At 32.6% G+C, this 21,463-nt stretch overlaps 2 protein-coding genes and 7 non-coding genes across 10 annotated transcripts; all 9 read left to right on the forward strand.

Moving 5' to 3' along the window:
* The first annotated feature begins 52 nt into the window (after positions 1 to 52).
* On the forward strand, positions 53 to 3,272 carry LOC136065254 (uncharacterized). 2 transcript variants are annotated; one of them, XM_065768180.1, is made up of 3 exons: positions 53 to 475; positions 2,226 to 2,731; positions 3,140 to 3,272. In XM_065768180.1, exons 1-3 carry the CDS (start codon positions 112 to 114, stop codon positions 3,179 to 3,181), a joined length of 912 nt encoding a protein of 303 aa, XP_065624252.1. In that variant the 5' UTR covers positions 53 to 111; the 3' UTR covers positions 3,182 to 3,272. The 2 variants fall into 2 exon arrangements, with proteins under 2 accessions (XP_065624252.1, XP_065624251.1); XM_065768179.1 differs by lacking the exon at positions 3,140 to 3,272 and having other exon boundaries at positions 55 to 475; positions 2,226 to 3,043.
* Positions 3,273 to 6,549: 3,277 nt separating this feature from the next.
* LOC111998111 (small nucleolar RNA Z278) lies at positions 6,550 to 6,665 on the forward strand. The gene has a single exon (XR_002881430.1). It is a non-coding gene; the product is annotated as a small nucleolar RNA Z278 (small nucleolar RNA).
* A 214-nt stretch (positions 6,666 to 6,879) lies between these two features.
* LOC111998113 (small nucleolar RNA Z278) lies at positions 6,880 to 7,001 on the forward strand. Its single transcript, XR_002881432.1, has one exon. It is a non-coding gene; the product is annotated as a small nucleolar RNA Z278 (small nucleolar RNA).
* Positions 7,002 to 7,143: 142 nt separating this feature from the next.
* On the forward strand, positions 7,144 to 7,246 carry LOC111998114 (small nucleolar RNA snoR97). Its single transcript, XR_002881433.1, has one exon. It is a non-coding gene; the product is annotated as a small nucleolar RNA snoR97 (small nucleolar RNA).
* Positions 7,247 to 8,300: 1,054 nt separating this feature from the next.
* On the forward strand, positions 8,301 to 8,385 carry LOC112032891 (small nucleolar RNA U36a). Its single transcript, XR_002885148.1, has one exon. It is a non-coding gene; the product is annotated as a small nucleolar RNA U36a (small nucleolar RNA).
* A 100-nt stretch (positions 8,386 to 8,485) lies between these two features.
* Positions 8,486 to 8,578, forward strand: LOC112032888 (small nucleolar RNA Z223). Its single transcript, XR_002885145.1, has one exon. It is a non-coding gene; the product is annotated as a small nucleolar RNA Z223 (small nucleolar RNA).
* Positions 8,579 to 8,872: 294 nt separating this feature from the next.
* Positions 8,873 to 8,989, forward strand: LOC112032889 (small nucleolar RNA Z278). The gene has a single exon (XR_002885146.1). It is a non-coding gene; the product is annotated as a small nucleolar RNA Z278 (small nucleolar RNA).
* A 413-nt stretch (positions 8,990 to 9,402) lies between these two features.
* On the forward strand, positions 9,403 to 9,505 carry LOC112032890 (small nucleolar RNA snoR97). The gene has a single exon (XR_002885147.1). It is a non-coding gene; the product is annotated as a small nucleolar RNA snoR97 (small nucleolar RNA).
* Positions 9,506 to 18,574: 9,069 nt separating this feature from the next.
* Positions 18,575 to 21,206, forward strand: LOC111989642 (calcium-transporting ATPase 12, plasma membrane-type). Its single transcript, XM_024021434.2, has one exon. The coding sequence runs from the start codon at positions 18,590 to 18,592 to the stop codon at positions 20,714 to 20,716; it is 2,127 nt and encodes a 708-aa protein (XP_023877202.2). The 5' UTR covers positions 18,575 to 18,589; the 3' UTR covers positions 20,717 to 21,206.
* The last annotated feature ends 257 nt before the right edge of the window (positions 21,207 to 21,463 follow it).

Raw genomic sequence — 21,463 nt, forward strand, 5'->3', positions numbered from 1 at the left:
AATGGGTATTGGTAGGATCCGATTACATTTATCGGGTCAAGATCCGAATTCTCCAAACCCCTGTTCGTCCTTAGATAATGGCAAAAACCCTCTCTATAGTCCCAATCCACCATGTCAATGACTCTTCCCACACTCTCATCTCCAAATGCCTCACTCAAAATCACTCCCTTTTCTCACCTCAGAATTAAAACCCATGTCCAAGCCATTCCATTTCGTTCATTACCAACAAAACCCCCATCTTTTGGCCCCATACCAAGCCAAAATTTTCATGGGTTTTCCGGGAAAAGACTGGGTTTTGTGTTTGAGAAAAAGTTGGACTTAAAGGTTTGTGCAACTGCAGGGAATGTTAGCGGTGGTGCTGAAGATGATGAAGAAGCTAAGAAAGAGGCTCGAGGGGAAAGCACTATGCCAGAGCGGTTCAGGTACTTGACCAAAGAAGCTCCTGACCCACCACTCAGATGGCCTTTGTTTGTAGGTAAATTCCAACTCTTTCACTTTCTTTTTTTCTTTCTCAATTGGGTCCTGTTCAACTTGGTGCGTGTTTAACTTAACAATAAAAAAGAAAAGAAAATCTGGGTCTGATCCAAGTATTGATCTTGGGTTGAGTTGGGTTTTCCATTACCTATAAATGTTGAGTAACATAAAGCTCGATTTTTGTTTTTGTTTTATCATTTTGCCTGACTGTCTTAGCTTATAAACAGAGGATAAATGTTTGGAAATTTACTTTGTGCTTTATTTGGTTGTGAAGAAATGAATGAAAAGGAAAGGAAGGAAAGAAGTTTCAAGTTTGTTTATTATTTTTCATGTAGTGTGGCTTTTAGTGTATTATACTTGTGCATGAAATAATTGTGGGAAACTGGGAATCAATATCGTAGCTGAGTATTAATGATTATTTTATAGTAATACGATTGTTTTTGTACTGGATAAATGTGTCTATTTCATTACTCCTTTTTATTAATTGTATGTCATCATGGTTCTTTACATGCTATGAGTACTCAAAATGGAGTCTTTTTTTTTGAAAGTTAAGTAAAATTTCAATATTGAAATCAAACATTTTGTAAGCAAAAGTGGAAAACAATAAGCCAATTTCACCTAAGAGATTATGGGAAGAAGTTTGTAACTGATAAACTGCATGCTTTGTAGAGGGATGGAAGAAATGTAGTTGAAGAGAAGTGTTTTTGTGAGGGAGATTCCTGCACCTAATTACCATTTTTTCATGGTTCTATTTCCTGCATATCTTTGCGGAATCAATTTCACCTAAGAGATTATGGGAAGAAGTTTGTAACTGATAAACTGCATGCTTTGTAGAGGGATGGAAGAAATGTAGTTGAAGAGAAGTGTTTTTGTGAGGGAGATTCCTGCACCTAATTACCATTTTTTCATGGTTCTATTTCCTGCATATCTTTGCGGAATCATATGATGTGAATTATTTTATTTAAATGCACTAGAACTGATGAGGTTCCTGTTTTGCTGAAATCTTTAAAGGTGTAAATTTTCCGAGTGTTCATGAGCTGTTTTGTATAATTTCTGTGTGATATAAACTGCCAATAAGCTCTAGCTCAAAATGGTATCTCCTCCTTTTGTAAGACCAAGGTGGAGGGTGGCTTGTGGGTTCAAAACCCACTGGTGCATGCATGTAACTTACCAACCAAATTTTTCCATACTAAATTATTCTTTAAAGAATGTTTTCCTTGACATTGTAGTAAAAGAGGCTGCCAAGCTTGCATGCATTTGCGCACAAACACAGAGGCATGGACTCACTCTTAGATAGAGGCCAAAAGCCTCACTTGGGTTATGCTTAAGTGGGTAGTGGGTTTGTTGCTTGTTGGAAGGGCTGGGCCTGGTAGACATCATCTGGCGGATTTGTGGGGGGCATTTCTACTATGTGTTATGTGGACTTTTTGCAGAGAACGAAACTACTTGGGTTATTTTTGTCATGTTCTTTGTATGATTAGATGGCTGATTTGATTGGTCATTCATTTTCTTCACTGGACGAATATAGATTTATGTAATTTTAGATGGTTTTTTGTAGTTGCCCTAGTATACTGCCTATGTACATTGGAAGCATTCTTTTTAATAGAACTTTTTCAATTAGTGATAAATAAATAAACAACTTGTTTTACTTGCTTCAAATATTCAGTGAATTTTGTTTTTCGTTTTTTTTTCAAAGAAATAAAATGCATATGCTGCTGACTAACTCATACTTACTGTCGATTATTATGCAGCCCTCGCTTTCCTTGTCTATGCATGGAGGGCAGTCTTGTTTGAACTTTCTAATTGGCGAAAGGCTGCACTTGGTATTGTTAGTTTTGTGGGATACCTCTTCAAACTTGCCCTGGCTCTCGTATTCCACTTCATTGGTGACCCCATAACTTCAATAATTAGATGTATTGAGACTGCTCTCTATGCCATTCGAGCTCTCCATTCTGCCATAGTGGCATATACACCTGTCCCAGAGTTGAACACAATTATCCTACTGGCTTCAGCTGTTCTTGCCATTGCAGAAGTTGCTTCTCCCAACTCTGTAAACAGCCAAACTCATCTTCTCACAGTATCTGGCCTAATTGGGTATGCAGCTGTGTGTGGTTACATCTTGGAGCCATTCTTCTGGACCCTTCTGTTGTTGTTATATGGTTTCTCACGGTTTGTTAAAAAGAAAGATAATGTTTCATCTGCCTTGCCTGTTGCGGCTGTGCTGGCTGCAGTTGGAGAACCATGGGTCAGAGTTCTGGTAATAGCTTTATATCTGGCTCTTTCTATTTCTCACCATTCAAAAAAGGTTTCCAATGGAAAGGAAGAAGTGGAAGTTGTAATGGCAAATAGGAGGCTTCCAATGCCGTTGCTGGTTGCAGCCTTTACCATTGGAATCCATCTTGCTGCTAAGTGGGCTGGGTACCGGCACTTGACATGGAAGATAGTCTGAGCATGATAACTTGACTTGTGCCTACATAGGTTTTGAGGAAAGTTGCCCTTGTACATTTTTGAGTTGGCTTGTGGGAGGAATTATTGTGGCGGCAATCAATATAATTTTCATTCTTTTCAATTCCTTAGTAATCTTTCCATGTTGATGGGTAGAATAGAATGGCGACTACAATTTCTTGCTTATGTTGTTCCCCTTCTTTCTTCTTCCTTCATGCAGGTTAGGATTCAAAGACTATGCAAATATGATAAAATCAGATAATTTGTGGCATATAGTAATGGTTTCAGAGTCATCTGCAACATACAATTTTACTGGTATCTCAACCGCCGGTAGATGGCCATGGATCTTGCACTCTTTGCATGGAAACTTTGATGAGATAGCGTCTATAATTTAGAAACTATTTATTTGAAATGTTTCCTGTTGAAAATTTCTCAGTCACAAAAAAGTTCCCCAAGTTAGATATAAGGGCTGTCTTGTTTCTAATAGGGACGATGATGGGGAAAGCTGAAATCTGAATAGAGTTCATGCACACAATCAGATGAGATTTTCATTTGACATAATGCATTCAGTGAATAAACGAAAAAGTATTTACATTCATAGTTGTCAGTATCGTACGATAAGTATCGTATTGTGTGTAAAATTTTTTGTATTGTATCGGCATATCGTAAGTGCTCATGAATCGTACGTTATAGTGTGCGTATCGTATGAATCGTATCGTATCATAAAATCGTATGTATCGTATGATATATAGACAAATGCTTTAAAATGAGATTTTTTGTTAAAATTTGTACTTTTATTTAAATCTAACAAGTTGTTAGATTTGTTTTTAACACAAAATTATTAGTTTCCTCTCTCCTACGATTTGACTACACAGTATATACTTACCCTTTCACTTTGATATTTACAAATTTGTTTTATATACTATGAATAAAATATTAATTGACAATATAATTTTTTTAATCGTTATTTTTATAAGTCCAAAAAACTAGAATGCTAAAAAATTTATAAAAAAATTATTAAAATAAAAAAAAAATAAAAAAAAATAAAAACAAGAAAAGATAGTAAATGTTAATGACGAATGACGATGAAGAAAATTTTAATGAAGAAATAAGTTTGCAAAATTATAAACATGATGATAGCATTGACTTAGATAGGGCGGATTAGACAATTTGATGAATATGATGAAAATAAATAATTATTTTTGGGTAATTTGTAATATATTATAACTTTTTTTTGGGGATAAAATATATATTTGCAATTTTGAATTTAAGTAATTTGAATGTGTATGTTATAAATACATGCTAGTTTGATTTTTTTAGTTAGCTTGTTAAATATTATTACACAAGTGATGAATAAATTAGTCATTAGTTGAATATATTTAAAATTTATAATGAATATACCCTTTATATATGTATATTTTATAATATTTTATTAATTTTATCAAGTGTTTGTGTATCTTACGATACATAAGACGAAAAAATTAAAAATCGATTTACGATACAATTTACGTTTTGATAACTATGTTTACATTCTAGTCAGCAATGTCTATATCCAAATAAAAATTCCTGGAATTTATATCATGTTTCATATTAGGTCCTAAATTTAAATTTTATTAATTAAAATCCCAAATTTAAGAAACTATTTTAATTTCAAGCATCTTTTTATTTTTCTGATATTTTTGATGGCAAGGAGAAATAGAAAAAACAAGAAATTGTTGATAAAAATTTTGCGTCTTCCATTTTCTAACATAGAAGAATCATTTTCATTTTCTTAATCTAAGCAAAATTTTCTCTCTAAATAAAGGTTTATTTATTTATTACCCTATGTGTTTTATGTCCATCAAATTGACTTATGAATAACTTTCAGGTAAAATGTAGAGTTTTATTAATAGATTTCTGCTTCGTTTTGCTGTATTATTAGTTATTACCCATAATAATGGATATGACTAACGAAGATGGGCACAAACTTTAAATTGATTTTTTTTTTTTTTGGGTGGTNTCGTATCGTATCATAAAATCGTATGTATCGTATGATATATAGACAAATGCTTTAAAATGAGATTTTTTGTTAAAATTTGTACTTTTATTTAAATCTAACAAGTTGTTAGATTTGTTTTTAACACAAAATTATTAGTTTCCTCTCTCCTACGATTTGACTACACAGTATATACTTACCCTTTCACTTTGATATTTACAAATTTGTTTTATATACTATGAATAAAATATTAATTGACAATATAATTTTTTTAATCGTTATTTTTATAAGTCCAAAAAACTAGAATGCTAAAAAATTTATAAAAAAATTATTAAAATAAAAAAAAAATAAAAAAAAATAAAAACAAGAAAAGATAGTAAATGTTAATGACGAATGACGATGAAGAAAATTTTAATGAAGAAATAAGTTTGCAAAATTATAAACATGATGATAGCATTGACTTAGATAGGGCGGATTAGACAATTTGATGAATATGATGAAAATAAATAATTATTTTTGGGTAATTTGTAATATATTATAACTTTTTTTTGGGGATAAAATATATATTTGCAATTTTGAATTTAAGTAATTTGAATGTGTATGTTATAAATACATGCTAGTTTGATTTTTTTAGTTAGCTTGTTAAATATTATTACACAAGTGATGAATAAATTAGTCATTAGTTGAATATATTTAAAATTTATAATGAATATACCCTTTATATATGTATATTTTATAATATTTTATTAATTTTATCAAGTGTTTGTGTATCTTACGATACATAAGACGAAAAAATTAAAAATCGATTTACGATACAATTTACGTTTTGATAACTATGTTTACATTCTAGTCAGCAATGTCTATATCCAAATAAAAATTCCTGGAATTTATATCATGTTTCATATTAGGTCCTAAATTTAAATTTTATTAATTAAAATCCCAAATTTAAGAAACTATTTTAATTTCAAGCATCTTTTTATTTTTCTGATATTTTTGATGGCAAGGAGAAATAGAAAAAACAAGAAATTGTTGATAAAAATTTTGCGTCTTCCATTTTCTAACATAGAAGAATCATTTTCATTTTCTTAATCTAAGCAAAATTTTCTCTCTAAATAAAGGTTTATTTATTTATTACCCTATGTGTTTTATGTCCATCAAATTGACTTATGAATAACTTTCAGGTAAAATGTAGAGTTTTATTAATAGATTTCTGCTTCGTTTTGCTGTATTATTAGTTATTACCCATAATAATGGATATGACTAACGAAGATGGGCACAAACTTTAAATTGATTTTTTTTTTTTTTGGGTGGTGGCGGTGTTGGTGGTTAGTCTTTTCATTTTTTGCACATTGGTTTTAGGGCCCTTCTCATCTTCGATCTTCAATCTTCTAGCCATGTCTTAGAGTTATTTGACAGCTTTCTCCATCATCTGATCTTACCAAATGGGCTGTGAAAGGTATTTGGATTCTAGATGTAGTTTAAGGTGTAGTTTGCAATTTAAAAAAAAAGAGAAAAAAAAGAAAAAAAAATTAAAAAAAAAAAAAAAAAATTCCATTTGTGTTTTGTGATTTAGATTTTTTTTTTTCGTGTTTTCAATCTTGACCAAACTACCAATTTTTTAGTTTAGTTTTTATGCTTTTATAGATTAAAGAGATGCCTATGATGATCCAATCCACCTTGTTGAGGTGTTGTGGAGCCAAGATCCTGCCTAGCAGGGTGAACCTACTTGGTGAAGCTACGCTAATAGGAAAGTAATGGATTTAGCTGAGGCTATAATTATATGTGAAATTAGTTTTCATTTTATGTCCCTTGTGTTAGTGTAATATATTTTGATTCCTTTGTTGACCTATGTAACTATTTTGATATTGATGTTCAGTTGTCTCCATTGTTGTAGTGTTTTGGATTTATGTTTGCTATTTGGTTTATTACTTGATGTTACAATGTTTAGGCTGCCTTCAAGTTTTGTGTTTCATAAAATATAATCAGCCTATGATGTTTTTCAATCCAACTTGTTTGAGGGGCGTTGGATCCCAAGACCCTGTTTTACAGGGAGAACCTACTTGGTGTATCTGCGTTTTCCTTTGACTGAAACGACGTAAACTGAGGCGCTGGTTGAAATACTGTCTTCTTGTTTTCTTATTCAGCTGTCTTTTAATGTCTAATTTACTGCTTAGTTTGTGCCATCTACTTCTTGGAACATATAGTGTTGTTGTTCGGTTTGTTATATATTGAGTTTTAACTATACTCATACCCTGTTGTGGGTATAGAGTCTGAAAAACTCAGACATTGTGTGTTGTCATCAGCTTCTTCTCCACATTCACGAGATTGGAGTTAAATAACAGCACTACATTCCAATTCTCTACTGAACCTAATTGTTATTTACATTAATACAAAATTTTGATAAATTAATTTTCCTAAATGGTGCTCTTCAATCATAAAACTGGTGAATGGACAGTTCAATTGTTATAGGAGGAATCGGTTTCTTACAAATTATTCAGTTGTTACTTCCCAACTGCGTATTTATATGGTCCAAAACAGACGGATAACATAGTCATTCTATGTAACAATTGGCTTTTTGAGCAAGGCTGTATGGCCTCGGATGTGATAACATTGTAACGAAAATTTCACTGACCAAAAGAGCAGGAATTGCTGATAATCAATGGTCCTCACTCACTACTGTCTAATTAATTCAACATATGACATAGGGCAATGGAAGTCGGCTAGTCGAGTATCTTTCAGCTAGTAAGGCTAGCTTTTCCTTATTGATCGAGCACTTGCAGGGCAGCAGGAGTCAGAATATGTCCTTTTACATGGGGCAGCAAGGTCTTATTAGATTTTAATTTTATTCATATCCTCACTTTAGCCAACCCCAATGAACAGAGAGTGGGCCAGTTTTCTTGTATGGTTTTTTTGAAGGTTACATCTGAGACCCATCAAAATTTACTTAAAAAGTAGAACACACAACTTTGCCCACTGATCCCTCCAAACCCAACAAACGAAATCTATAATGTGATTGCAAAGGTCAGTTTTAGGTGACGAACCCTTTCGTTTTTTGTTTTTCTTTTCAGAAGAAAGAGTTGGACATGGGGGCTTGTGGTTTTACAATATTACATGAGAACATTTGAATTAGAACCCCCACCAAACACACCGCCCCACACCCCCCCACCAAAAAGAAAAAAAAAAGTATTGTAACGAAGAACTTAAAAAATTCCTTTTCATTTCGTTTTTGTGGTTATGGGTCTCACTCTCACTTTTCAGTCGAAAACCACTTTATCTCGTGGGTTTTTACTTACACAGGACCAATAATTCAAAGCTATTTAAAATGGACATTTCCCAGTAAACCCATTCAAAAGTCCCTCACTCCCCTATTAACGACTACGGAGCAGGATCTCTCTACTTTTTTTTGTGACTTAATATTTTATCGGCGCTTCTGAGAGAAATCGATGAAGCATAAAAGGAAAAACAATGGTTGAATTTCTTAATATGAGCCAACTTATTTTAAATTTTGGTTTTAGAAAATACCCATATGCTCTTTCTCTCTGATTTGTTTTCATGTATTTTTGAGTTTCGCAAGTGTGATTTTTGTTGATAAATCGGCAGTGATGATGAAATTTTCAGCTTTAATGCCAGTTCTGCTTCAGAAAATTCTTGATTGATAGAGCTGTTTTATGATCTGAGCCATTAAATCCATCATATCTTTAGAAGCCTTGGATTTTAAAAATTGTTTCTCGTATTTGTAAAATTTTTTCTTTTAATCTGTTATTGCCCAATTGAAAGATTTCGATGATGATTTTTCCATGTTTTTAAGCCCCTGTTTACAGAGAGAACCTACTTGAGGCTGCTATATTATGAAATTTCTGGAATATTCTGATATTTTCTATAAACAAAATTGTGTTTTGTAATTTAGAAATTTGTTTGTGTTTTCAATCATAACCCAATTACCAGTTTTTATAGTTTAGCTTTTATGCTTTTATAGATGCCTATGATGATCCAATCCACCTTGTTGAGGTGTTGTGGAGCCAAGATCCTGCCTAGCAGGGTGAACCTACTTGGTGAAGCTACACTTATTATGAAACTAATGGATTTAACTGAGGCTATAATTATATATGAAATTAGTTTTCTTTTTATGTCCCTTGTTTTAGTATATGTGATAGATAATTAGATATGTTTAGTGTAATATATTTTGATTCCTATGTTGACCTGTGTAACCGTCTTGATGTTGCTGTTCTGTTTGTTGTGTTTTAGCCTATGATGATTTTCAAAATGTTGTGCGCCTAGATTTAATCAAATTTGATAATTAAAACAAATAATTGTCATATATATATACTGCAACTTTTTAAGAAAACACAGCATCAAAAAGTTGAACCAAACTCATCTTGAGTTACTGCTTAGAGTTTGTGCAATCTACTTCATGGAACATAGCATTGTCGTTCGGTTTGTTTTATATGTTGAGTTTTAACTATACTCATACCCTGTTTTGGTGTATATATATATATATATATTTGAGAAACCTGTTGTGGGAATAGTGTCTGAAAAACTCAAACATTGTTTGTTGTCATCAGCTTCTTCTCCACATTCACGAGATTGGAGTAAAATAACAGCACTACATTCCAATTCTCTATTGAACCTAATTGTTATTTACACTAATACAAAATTTTGACACATTATGAAGCTATTAGAACCAGATTGGATTTTTTTTTTTTAGTAGTAGTTAGACTAGCCAGCTCTAGTGCTTCCATGTTCAAATTGTTTTCTACAATCATGCCACTATATCGACGCTCGAATTGACTAGAAAAGAACCACGTTAACCCAATACAGCTCCAAGTCTCCAACCCAACCATTTTTGCTACGGGGCATTTTTAGAACTTGAGTCTCCATTTCAAGGATCTTCTGCATTGTCTTTGGATGCAATTCTTGTTCTCACTGCTCACTAGTAGAGCACCCACAACGATTCTCAATAATAAAATTGAAAATCTGCGATTAAAAAAATTGATTGTTATAATAGTAGGGGATATGATAGAAATGTTTAGGGAAACATCATAATTTAGTTAGAAACATCAAGATGTGTCAATTAATTGAACAACAAGGCTCATTGGATTGACATGGTATCATTTAGTTACGATCCAACAAATAACAAGTTGTTATTGACAACTCTCAACTCATCATAATTCAAGATTAATGTATTTTCTAATCACCAAAATCCCTATGGATAGGAGTGTGATGAGATGTAGTACATAATATAAATACATTTAAAAACACATACATCTTGTCACGGGATTTTGGTGATTGAACAATGCATCACATCCTTAGGGATTTTTTGTCGCACATGTTTCAAAGGCTCTTTTATTTTTTTCCCCCCTAAAGGTTAATAATTTTCTTTTATCATAATTTAAAGTTATTATATTTTCACCCACAAACATATAAATCTAATCACACTCCTAAGCATTTTGTGTATTTTTTAGATTGGAAAATGTATTACTCCGAATTATGATGAATGAAAGTTATTAGCTTTTAGAAGTGGAAAAAAAAAAAAAAAAATCTTTGAGAGTGGGGGATATTTGCTTTGAGCTGGTGATGAAAGATTTAGGATTTGTGTTGTGATGGCCCTTGAAGATTAGGATTCATTTAAACCTTTTGATATGGTTTAAAATCCTCAAATTTGCTACTATTAGTTTCTTAGTTGATTTTTTATATGACAGCTAAATGTTGGGTTTGAGTCATGTTGTGATAGCAAAATATCCTATCTTGGTTTTGGTGGTTTAGAAGGTTTAGTTGATCTGAAGGAGTTGTCTATTGTTATTGTCATGGTTGGGAATTCCAGATGAACATGTAGTGATGATATTATTTTGTTGGCAGGTCAAAAAAATATCTTTCTTCGCATCTATATTCAAAAGCAGCAATAGCTTTCTTATAATCTATTTTCAAATTAGCTTAATGTAGATCTTTCCAAGTAGTCATCATAAGTTGTGAGCAGCTGCAAGCTTGTTCAGTCGTTCCAGTTATCAATTGTTTTCTTGTAATTCATGGTTGGCTTGTCAATATCTTTGATGTTTCCTTGGTATTTATCCAATTTACTTGATTTCTGGATCATCATATGTTATGTTAATGGAGACATGGTCTTGGCGTAACTATTTTATTGAGGTTTCATTTCCAACGGTTGGATTCATCTGTTCTCAAGGATTTTTTTTCACCATTTGCATTCCCATTGCAAGGATTGTTAGCAAAAAAACTAGCCTAACTAGGGTGGTAGGGTAAAGGATGGGGATAAATATGTCTGCTGTGAGTGCCCTTCAGGTGTTTGTACAAACTTAAAAGCATCTTAATGGTGTTGACTGTTGAAAAATGGGCTGGGTTTTGTGTGCCCTCCCATCACAAACAATCTCTTATCTTTTTAAAGAAATATATTTCTTTGCATTTTTCTGCTGAGTGGGAATACAGGAATACCTTAATTCCCTGACCTACAGCAATATAGCTTGTTTATTCTGGATTATATTCATAAAAACAAATTTGTTTGTGGGCTCCTGATCACAAAAGATGGTTCTCGTTGAGTGCATAGTCTTATGGTGCTTGGTTGTCAGCTATGCTTGATATATGTTGCAGAGAAAAAGTAACTAAAGTTTCAGAGTAATGAGATTTAATTGTTAACATCATTTTCTATTACAATCTATTTACTTGTTATTATGCTGCCATAGTTTCTGTTGTGTTCCAATAACGCTGGCAACGGTTATTTAAACCCACATGAGTGTGCCTGTTGGCACTTCTTGTGTTATGTCTAGTATTTAGAGGTTTGATCCATTATAGTTTATCGAGGGGTTTTGTTCTCCTATTTCTTTTCCCCTTGATGTTTGTGGCCATTGTTTTTGCAACAAACTGAGCTAGTTTCCAAATCCGAGTTTATCGAGGGGTTTTGTTCTCCTATTTCTTTTCCCCTTGATGTTTGTGGCCATTGTTTTTGCAACAAACTGAGCTAGTTTCCAAATCCGTCTCTGGCATCCATGTTCCAAAATCCACCTTGGTCTCGGTTAGCCGTGTCATTTAAGGTTTATGAGACTTGTTTGATTGCAATTAGGAGGAAATACCTTTATTTCCCCCTTCCAATATATTACATGGCCATCAAAAAAGTTATTGATATATACTTTTCGGCGTACATGATGTTTTTCAATGAGTCATACAATTTGTTTAAGCAATACATATAGATAATCTTATACAATTTGTTTAAGCAATACATATAGATAATCTTATAAATTGTTGTAGTGGTTTTTATGAAATTCCTTCAAAACTCTTTTATGATTTATGATGACACTTAAATGTTAAATGTGCTTAATGTTTGAGGCTTAATAGCTGCATCCTTTTTAACACTGCAATTCTTGAGGCTTAATTGATTTTTCTTTACCTATACAATTTCTATGAAAGGGTTGTTACCCATTTATAGGGACATGTACGCAAATTGGGTGTTAAACCTAAACCTAAATTTGAACTTGAATTTGATTTGTTTAAAAAAATAAATAATTACACTAAGAAAGAAACACTCAAACTATACAAGATTCTTGAACTATTCTATAAACAATTTGTATTATCTTGATGATTTATGTATAACACAAACTAAGTCTCCAACTAAACGTGGACTTGCAACTTGACTTGTTTACTAAATGAATAATTTCATGAAAAAAGTACCTAAAACTATAAAAACTACCTGAACTATTTTACAATTTGATGATTTTTACCAAAGGGATTGTTGCCTCCCTTCTAAATGGAGGATGAGATGAGAAAGATGACATAAAGTAGTTGGTTGACATTTCTAGCAACATCTTCATTTTCTCACCCAAATTTAGATAATTTTTTTTTATATTTTATTTTATCTATTTACCCTTTCAAATATACATTTTAATAACTTTTTTATTATTTTTCATTCCTATTTAAATATTATTTCTTCATTCATTTGTACTTGTTTGTTTAACTAGAGATGGGTGTAAAGGGTAATTAAATATCTTATTGAGTGTTTTTTTTTATAGAATAAAATGTTTTATTGAGTTGACCCAATATTTTATTGGGTTTTTTTTTTTTTTTAAGATATACATAGATTAATTGTAGATTAAAAACATACAAATAATTGAGTAAAGAATATGTTGGAGTTGGATTTTACGATTTCAATTTCTAATTTTTTTTTAGAAAATATAGTTTAAAGAATCCATTGGGATGCCCTAGCCAACTTTAAAGAAATATCTTTCATTTTTATCATGAATCCACACTTTGTTTTTCAAAAGTGTCCATTAAACTTCCTGCTTGCTTATCTCATATTCAACTAATAATCAACTAGCTACACATTCAAATTCCTCTCTCTCTCTCTCTCTCTCTCTCTCTCTCTCTATATATATATATATATATATTATCATAACAAATTTCTCCAAAAAATAAACCACCCAAACAAAAGATTCAATATAAATCCTTGTGTTAAGGTTTGTTTGAGAGGCATGGTTCAACTTCTATATAGTGAGGGTTTGGATTGGGCGTCTACATTTAGGCGTCCACGTTTTCCTCTTCTCCCTTTTTTTTTTTTTTCTTTTTTTTTTGGTTGCACACGGTTCAAATTTGACAGAGAAGCACTGTAGCGGTACTGTAGCTGTACTGTATCGGCACTGTTCATCACACTGTTCACGCAATAAAAATATTAACAATAGGTCCCACGGTACTATTTACACATTTAAAAATTATTTTGCTACAGTGTTTTCAGTTTTCAATTTCAGCAACAATAAGTTTAATCCAAACGGACCCATAGTATCACCTCTAAGAAATTCCTCCTAGAAGAAGAGTTCGTTGCTCGAAAATGTCTAGATAACCTAGGGTCTGTTTGGTTTGAGCAAAAAAGATGTGTTTAATGTATTCATTTTCAATTTTTCATAGGGCCTACCACTAAAAAACTTGTTTGGTTTTGTATTTGTATTCAGTTTTGATTTTTCTATTTTAGTATCCAAAAAAGTAGTTTTTGAATACAAAACTTAATACAACTTTTTGATGTTTTCATTTTGTTGAAAATAAATATAGTGACATTTTCATTAAAAAAAATCAAATCTATGGGTTCCATTGTCACTGACTTGTCATATCAAAGAACACTCTCTCTTTCTCTCTGTTAGTGGTTATCATAAAAAAAAAAGTGAAGGAGAAGATAAAGTAGAAAATGATACCAACAAAAAAATGAGTACAAGATTTGAGAATAAAAAATGAGTACAGAAAATGAAAATAGAAAATAGAAAATAAATACAACCTCAACACAAACCAAATAGGCTCTTAGTTTCTCATTAAAAAAAAAAAAAAAACCTCTTATACGGTGCCGTTTAGGCTTATCTCTCATCTCACATTTAAAATAAATAAAAAAATCTCAAAATAAGCTTCTTCTTTTTTTTTTTTTTTTTTGCTAACTGTGGTCGATCCACTCACACAAAACAGAGTGTCAGCATCAACCTAAAGAAACCCAAGCCATCACCGCCATTCGCGAACAACCAGAGGTCAGCGTAGTCATCAAGATAAACAACACTTTTGGCTTCTATTCTGTCTCTTCTTCGACCCAGAAACAACACTTTACTTGTAAGTGTTTTTTTTTTTTTTTTTTTCTTGACTAATAATGTTGGTTCTTTACATTATTTCCAGTTTTGCTTTTGTTTTGTTTTCTAATTTTGTTAAATAAATGTTTTGCTTTCATAATTTTGTGATGCTTGCACATATGGGTTTGTTTGTGTGCGTTTCATTGGCACTATATTATTGTTTCAGACTCATTGAGTTTTCTATAAGCTTGAACTTGGAAGCGACTTCGCAGCTTTGTTTTTGGTAGCAGTTTTTTATTTGATTGCTTATTTGCTAAAAATTTGGTTGAGATGAAGTTTTAAAAAGCTGTATTTGTATCTGAATTATCTTTGGGTGATTGTAGTGGAAGCTTGTCAATGAAGTAGCTATGTCTTTATTGAGCATTTATAGCATAGAGTTGATAAGATTATGATTTGTATGAACTACATTATGGTAAAGAATATTTATTGTTATTTTTTTATCTGAGAGTTTGATGTAATTCCCATCCAATTAATGATTCTATTGTGCTAGAAGTTAACCTCATCTATCAAAAAACAAGATACTCTGTAGCATGGCAAACCACTCATAAAACATTACAATGAGTGGAGTGGGGATGCTCCAAAAATCAACCAAAGACAATGTGGAAATGCTGCCCAAACCTGTATGTGTATGTGTTTTTGTGTATGTTTATTTTTGTTTGTGTTCATGTATGTTTATGTGTATTTGTGCTTATGTTTATATTTATGTTTGTAAATATAAACATACATAAACATACACACATACATAAACATAAATGAACATAAATATAAACACATATGCACATACACATACACACACATAAACATAAACATATACATACACATACACACTCATACACATACACATACATAAACAAACAAACCCAAATGTGCAAGCATCACAAAATTATGAAAGTAAAACATTTTTTTAACAAAAATTAGAAAACAAAACAAAATCAAAACTGGAAATAATGTAAAAAACCAACATTATTAGTCAAGTAAAAAAAAAAACACATACAAGTAAAAGTGTTGTTTCTGGGTCAAAGAAGAGACAGAACAGAAACCAAAAGTGTTGTTTATTTTTGATGACTATGCTAACCTTGGGCTCCGGCTGTTAGAAATAAGAGATGAACGCAGCGGAAAAATAAGTTTAAAACGGATCTACTTCATTCGATATTGATAACATGCACAAAGGAAATTCAGAATTAGAGAAACAAGAGAGTGTACCTTGAAGCGGTGAATTTCAAAACCGAAGATTGAAGCACTTAGGAATACTTTTAATCTTCACTCCAATTCCACTAATGCCCAAGAAGTGTGGTCTCTCAATTGGTACAAAGATGATTGGAGAGTGACATACACTCACTTCCACCATTACAATGTTGTTTTTTCACACACAGAAAATTCTGTACGTTTTTGTCTTTTGTATCTAACCAATTATCTAATTGGGCTGGCTACTTAGGCCTTTCCAATTGGGTTTAAGTGTATGGCTTGGAGTGGGACCAAAAGGGACCAATAAGACATTAGCTCCAATGGGCCTTAAGCTTTTCTGTCAACTCTTGACAAGTCTAAAGTTATCATTAACTATATTTAATACCACTATAAAAATATAGTTGCACTCTAGGCCTTATCTATAAATTATATCTCAAGACTTTATTATACATGCAACCCCTTCATTAAATATTCATAGTAATACAAAGTCATTAATGTAGACTGCCACTTTGTAAATTACTACATCTTAATCCTTGAATACCCGTTTAATCCTTTAATGTTATTCATTATATATTTATGAAATCCAATTCCATAAATATATACTTTAGTCTTAATAAAGTGGTTAGGCATAACTCTCTGAATAACAAACTCATTAAACTTATCTCAAGAGAATACTTTATATCTCCGTTAAGAGACTATGAATTCCATCTTGAGAATACATGTTCCATCAACACTAAATGTGGTTGCCCAACATACTGAGGTTTTGACCATTACTTTAGATCTCACTCCTGATATATCAAAGTAACCTAAAGTGGTTAGGCATAACTCTCTGAATAACAAACTCATTAAACTTATCTCAAGGAATACTTTATATCTCCGTTAAGAGACTATGAATTCCATCTTGAGAATACATATTCCATCAACACTAAATGTGGTTGCCCAACATACTGAGATTTTGACCATTACTTTAGATCTCACTCCTAATATATCAAAGCAACCTACACCTCATGATCAGGTCCATTATTCTCTCAGGATTAAGAGTTCATGCAAATACAAGTCGTGAGATTTATTATTCATATGACAGTCATTAGGAAAATAATAAATCTCACAACGGTCCAGTTCAATATGTCTTAACTCTTAAAACATATTAACACATCAACCAGAAATCTCCACTTCCATGATGAAGACAAATCATTGTGATTGATATGTTATAGTCTTCGCAGATGAAATGCTCAATTTCATCACCAACTACGAACTATAATTCTGAGTTTACAAAGAACTTGTGATTTATATCTTCTATGACTTTTCACATAAATCACATATTATGCATCTCATTGACCAAATGATAATGTCCTAATATTCATGTTACCATTATTTTAGATAATAATTAAACCAATTCATTAAACACAATATTAAGTCATACATAATGTCATACACAATGTCAAACTTAATATCTTACATAGCATCATATAATAGGATTTAAGGGCACTAATCCTAACACCGGTGGCGCTGGTTGCTCGCGAATGACGATGATGGCTTGGGTTTCTTTAGGTCGACGTCGACACTGTGTTTTGTGTGAGTGGATCAACTAAAATTCGCAAAAAAACAAAAACTTATTTTGTGAATTTTATTTATTTATTTATTTTAAGGTGAGATGAGAAATAAACCTAAACGGCATAGTATAAGAGGGTTTTTTTTTTTTTTTTTAAATTTATGAGAAACTAGGGGCTGTTTGATAACATTGTTCTAGTAATATTGTTTGTATATTTTGAAAATACGTATGGGTAAAAAAGTGTATAAAAATGCATGTAATATTGTTTAAAAACTGAAAACATGTATTTAAATACATGTGTTTATGTGTGTGTATGTTTACGTTTATGTGAGTTTATACGTGTTTATGTATGCGTGTGTTTATGTTTATGTATATGTATATGTATATGTATATTTATGTGTATGTATATGTATGTTTATGTGTATTTGTATGTGTATGTGTATGTGTATGTTTATGTATGTGTGTATATGTGTGCTTATGTATGTGTATGTGTATTTGTTTATGCGTGCTTATATTTATGTATGTTTATGTGTATGTGTATGTGTTTATACTTGCCTATGTATGTGTATGTGTATGTGTGCTTATATTATATTTATGTTTATAAATATAAACATATATAAACATACACACATACATAAATATAAATAAACATAAACATAAACATAAACACACACATACACATACACATATACATATATAAACACACACACATACATAAATATAAATGAACATAAACATAAACGCGTATAAACATACACATAAACATAAACATACACATACACACACATAAACATACACATACAAATACACATACGCACTCATACACATAAACACACATACACATACACATACATTTTTAGTTCTTGCTTTAGGCCTCAAAATGTCTAGGGCGCCCCTATTTGAAACAATAATATAGTACCAATGAAACGCACACAAACAAACCCAAATGTGCAAGCATCACAAAATTATGAAAGTAAAAAACATTTTTTTAATAAAAATTAGAGAAAACAAAACAAGATCAAAACTGGAAATAATGTAAAGAACCAACATTATTAGTTAAGAAAAAAACACTTACAAGTAAAAGTGTTGTTTCTGAGTCGAAGAAGAGACAGAACAAAGCCAAAAGTGTTGTTTATTTTGATGACTACGCTGACCTTGGGCTCCAGCAACACTGGTTGCTTGCGAATGGCGGTGATGGCTTGGGTTTCTTTAGGTCAACGCTGACATTGTTTTTTGTGTGAGTGGATCGACCAAAGTTCACAAAAAAATAAGCTTATTTTCGAAATTTTATTTATTATTTTATTTAGTGAGATGGAAATAAGCGCTAAAGTGTGAGGGGTCACAGATGGCTTTGGTTTCATGCTTGTTACTTCTGTGGGCATGAACACTCTGTGGGGCGAGATGATGAGTTCAATAAACCGTGACTCAAATGAGGAGACGCCACTGCAAGCACGCCTCAACAAGTTAGCTTCTTATATTGGGAAAGTTGGGCTGGTGGCGGCTGCACTTGTTCTTGTTGTTATGCTCATTCGGTATTTCACAGGAAACACCAGAGATGTGAAGGGAAACAAGGAATTCAATGGCAGTAAGACCAAGTTTGATGATGTGATGAATGCTGTGGTGAGCATTGTGTCAGCGGCTGTCACTATTATTGTAGTGGCAATTCCGGAAGGTTTGCCTCTGGCTGTTACTCTAACTCTAGCTTATTCTATGAAGTGCATGATGGCTGATCATGCTTTGGTTAGAAAACTATCTTCTTGTGAGACAATGGGCTCGGCCACAACAATTTGCACAGACAAAACGGGCACCCTTACACTAAATGAAATGAAAGTTACGAAATTTTGGCTTGGAAAGGAGGCCGTAGAAGATCACAATTATCCGAATTTGATAGGTAATATACTCAAACTACTACAACAAGCAGTTGGCCTAAACACAACTGGTACAGTTTACAAACCAAATTCTACATTAGTTCCTGAGATTTCAGGTAGCCCAACTGAAAAAGCAATTCTTTCTTGGGCTGTATTTAATTTGGGTATGAGTATTGAAGAAGTAAAGCAAGATTATCACATAATCCATGTAGAGGCATTCAATTCGGTGAAAAAGAGAAGCGGGGTTTCAGTGAAGAGAAACAATGAAAAGACCATTCATACTCATTGGAAGGGAGCTGCTGAAATGATATTGGCTACGTGTTCAACTTATTATGATAGAGCAGGGGTGCTAAATGTAATGGATGAGGAAGAAAGGTTGCAATTTGGGACTATTATTAAGAATATGGCACAAAATAGCCTACGATGCATTGCCTTTGCCCACAAAGAAGTCACAGAAGAAAGTGGACAAGTTTTTGAGAAGCTTGAAGAAAATGGACTGACATTATTAGGCTTAGTTGGCTTGAAGGATCCATGTCGACCAGGAGTCAGTACTGCTGTGGAGTCTTGTAGAGCTGCTGGGGTGAATATCAAAATGATAACTGGTGACAATGTGCACACAGCGAAGGCTATAGCTTTTGAATGCAAGATTCTCAATCCTGATGAAGATTTGGATGATGATGCTGTAATTGAAGGGGTACAATTCAGGAATTACTCACTTAAAGAAAGAATGGAAAAGGTTGATAAAATCCACGTAATGGCAAGGTCATCCCCTTTTGACAAGCTTCTAATGGTTCAATGCTTGAAGCAGAAAGGTCATGTTGTTGCAGTCACAGGTGATGGAACTAATGATGCACCTGCTCTAAAGGAAGCAGACATTGCACTTTCAATGGGAATCCAGGGAACTGAAGTGGCAAAAGCAAATTTAGATATAGTCATCTTGGATGATAATTTTACTTCTGTGGTGACAGTATTGAGGTGGAGAAGGGCTGTATATACCAACATTCAAAAGTTTCTTCAATTTCAGCTCACAGTGAACATTGCTGCCCTTGTCATCAACCTTGTTGCAGCTGTTTCTTCTGGTAAGGTCCCACTAACTGCAGTTCAACTATTATGGGTGAATCTAATAATGGACACATTGGGAGCTTTAGCATTAGCTACAGAGAAACCCACTAATGATCTTATGTCGAAGCCACCAGTTGGTCGATCAGAGCCACTTATAACCAAAACTATCTGGAGGAATCTCATGGCACAAGCCATGTTTCAGGTAACCACCTTATTGGTTTTACAATTTAAGGGAAAATTCATATTTAATGTAAATGAGAACGTTAAGAACACCCTCATTTTCAATACTTTTGTCCTTTGCCAAGTTTTCAATGAATTTAATGCAAGAAAATTGGATAGGAAGAATATATTCAAAGGGATACATAAAAATAAGCAGTTTTTAGCCATTATTGGGATCACCATAGTTCTTCAACTGGTGGTGGTGGAGTTTCTGAAGAAGTTTGCCAATACTGAGAGACTTAATTGGGGCCAATGGGGTGCTTGCATTGGGCTTGCAGCTTTGTCATGGCCGATTGGTTGTCTTGCAAAGTGCATCCCAGTTTCAGGCAAGAAGTAGGGAAACATCTTTAATATTTCTGATTGTTTTCCATTTGTTAAGGGTTAGGAGGTTATGTAATGCAACAGCTCATGAGGTTGCTAAATTTGCCTTAACCTCCCTTCGTCCTTTTCTTTCAATTCTGGTAATCTTCCGCCAGTTATAGAGTTTGTTTGTAAGGCGGATTACCCACCCTTTGTTTCTTCTGATGTTCAATGCAATTGAAGTTTATCAAAAAAAAAAAAAAAAAAGTGCTCCTCCATCCTGAAAGACTAGCCAACGCCCCTCACCAAGACATTCTTCATATTTTCCTTTCTTTGGCGTTTGTGCCATTAAAGTATTAGGCACTTTTTTTCTTTTTGATAAGTAGTGAAAAATTGTATCAGAAATTCAAAATACAATCATGTCAAAATACAATTATATACCTTAAAGATGTGTATAGTGCTTTGCTATTGTATTCATTTCAGTAGTCATGGTCTCAAACTTGAGATAAAGTCATTGTATTAAGTAAATGGCTGCTTTCAATGAAGTTTATTACTTATCAAAAAAAAAAAAAAAAAGATGATGTAAGCAGCTGCTAAAAAAAAAAGAAGAAGATGTAAGCAGCTGCTACCTTTTGGAATAGTAATATTTTTTTATTTCTTTTCTTTTATACATGCAAATATAGTAAAGAATTACAAACGATGAAAAGAGAGAGAGAGCATACATATCTATAATAGAAGTCAGGAAAGATGCAGGGTCAAAACACTTAGAAGATGAGAACACCTA

The sequence above is a fragment of the Quercus suber genome, unplaced genomic scaffold (genome assembly GCF_002906115.3).
Source record: "Quercus suber isolate HL8 unplaced genomic scaffold, Cork oak 2.0 scaffold_901, whole genome shotgun sequence".
Taxonomy (NCBI): Eukaryota; Viridiplantae; Streptophyta; class Magnoliopsida; order Fagales; family Fagaceae; genus Quercus; species Quercus suber.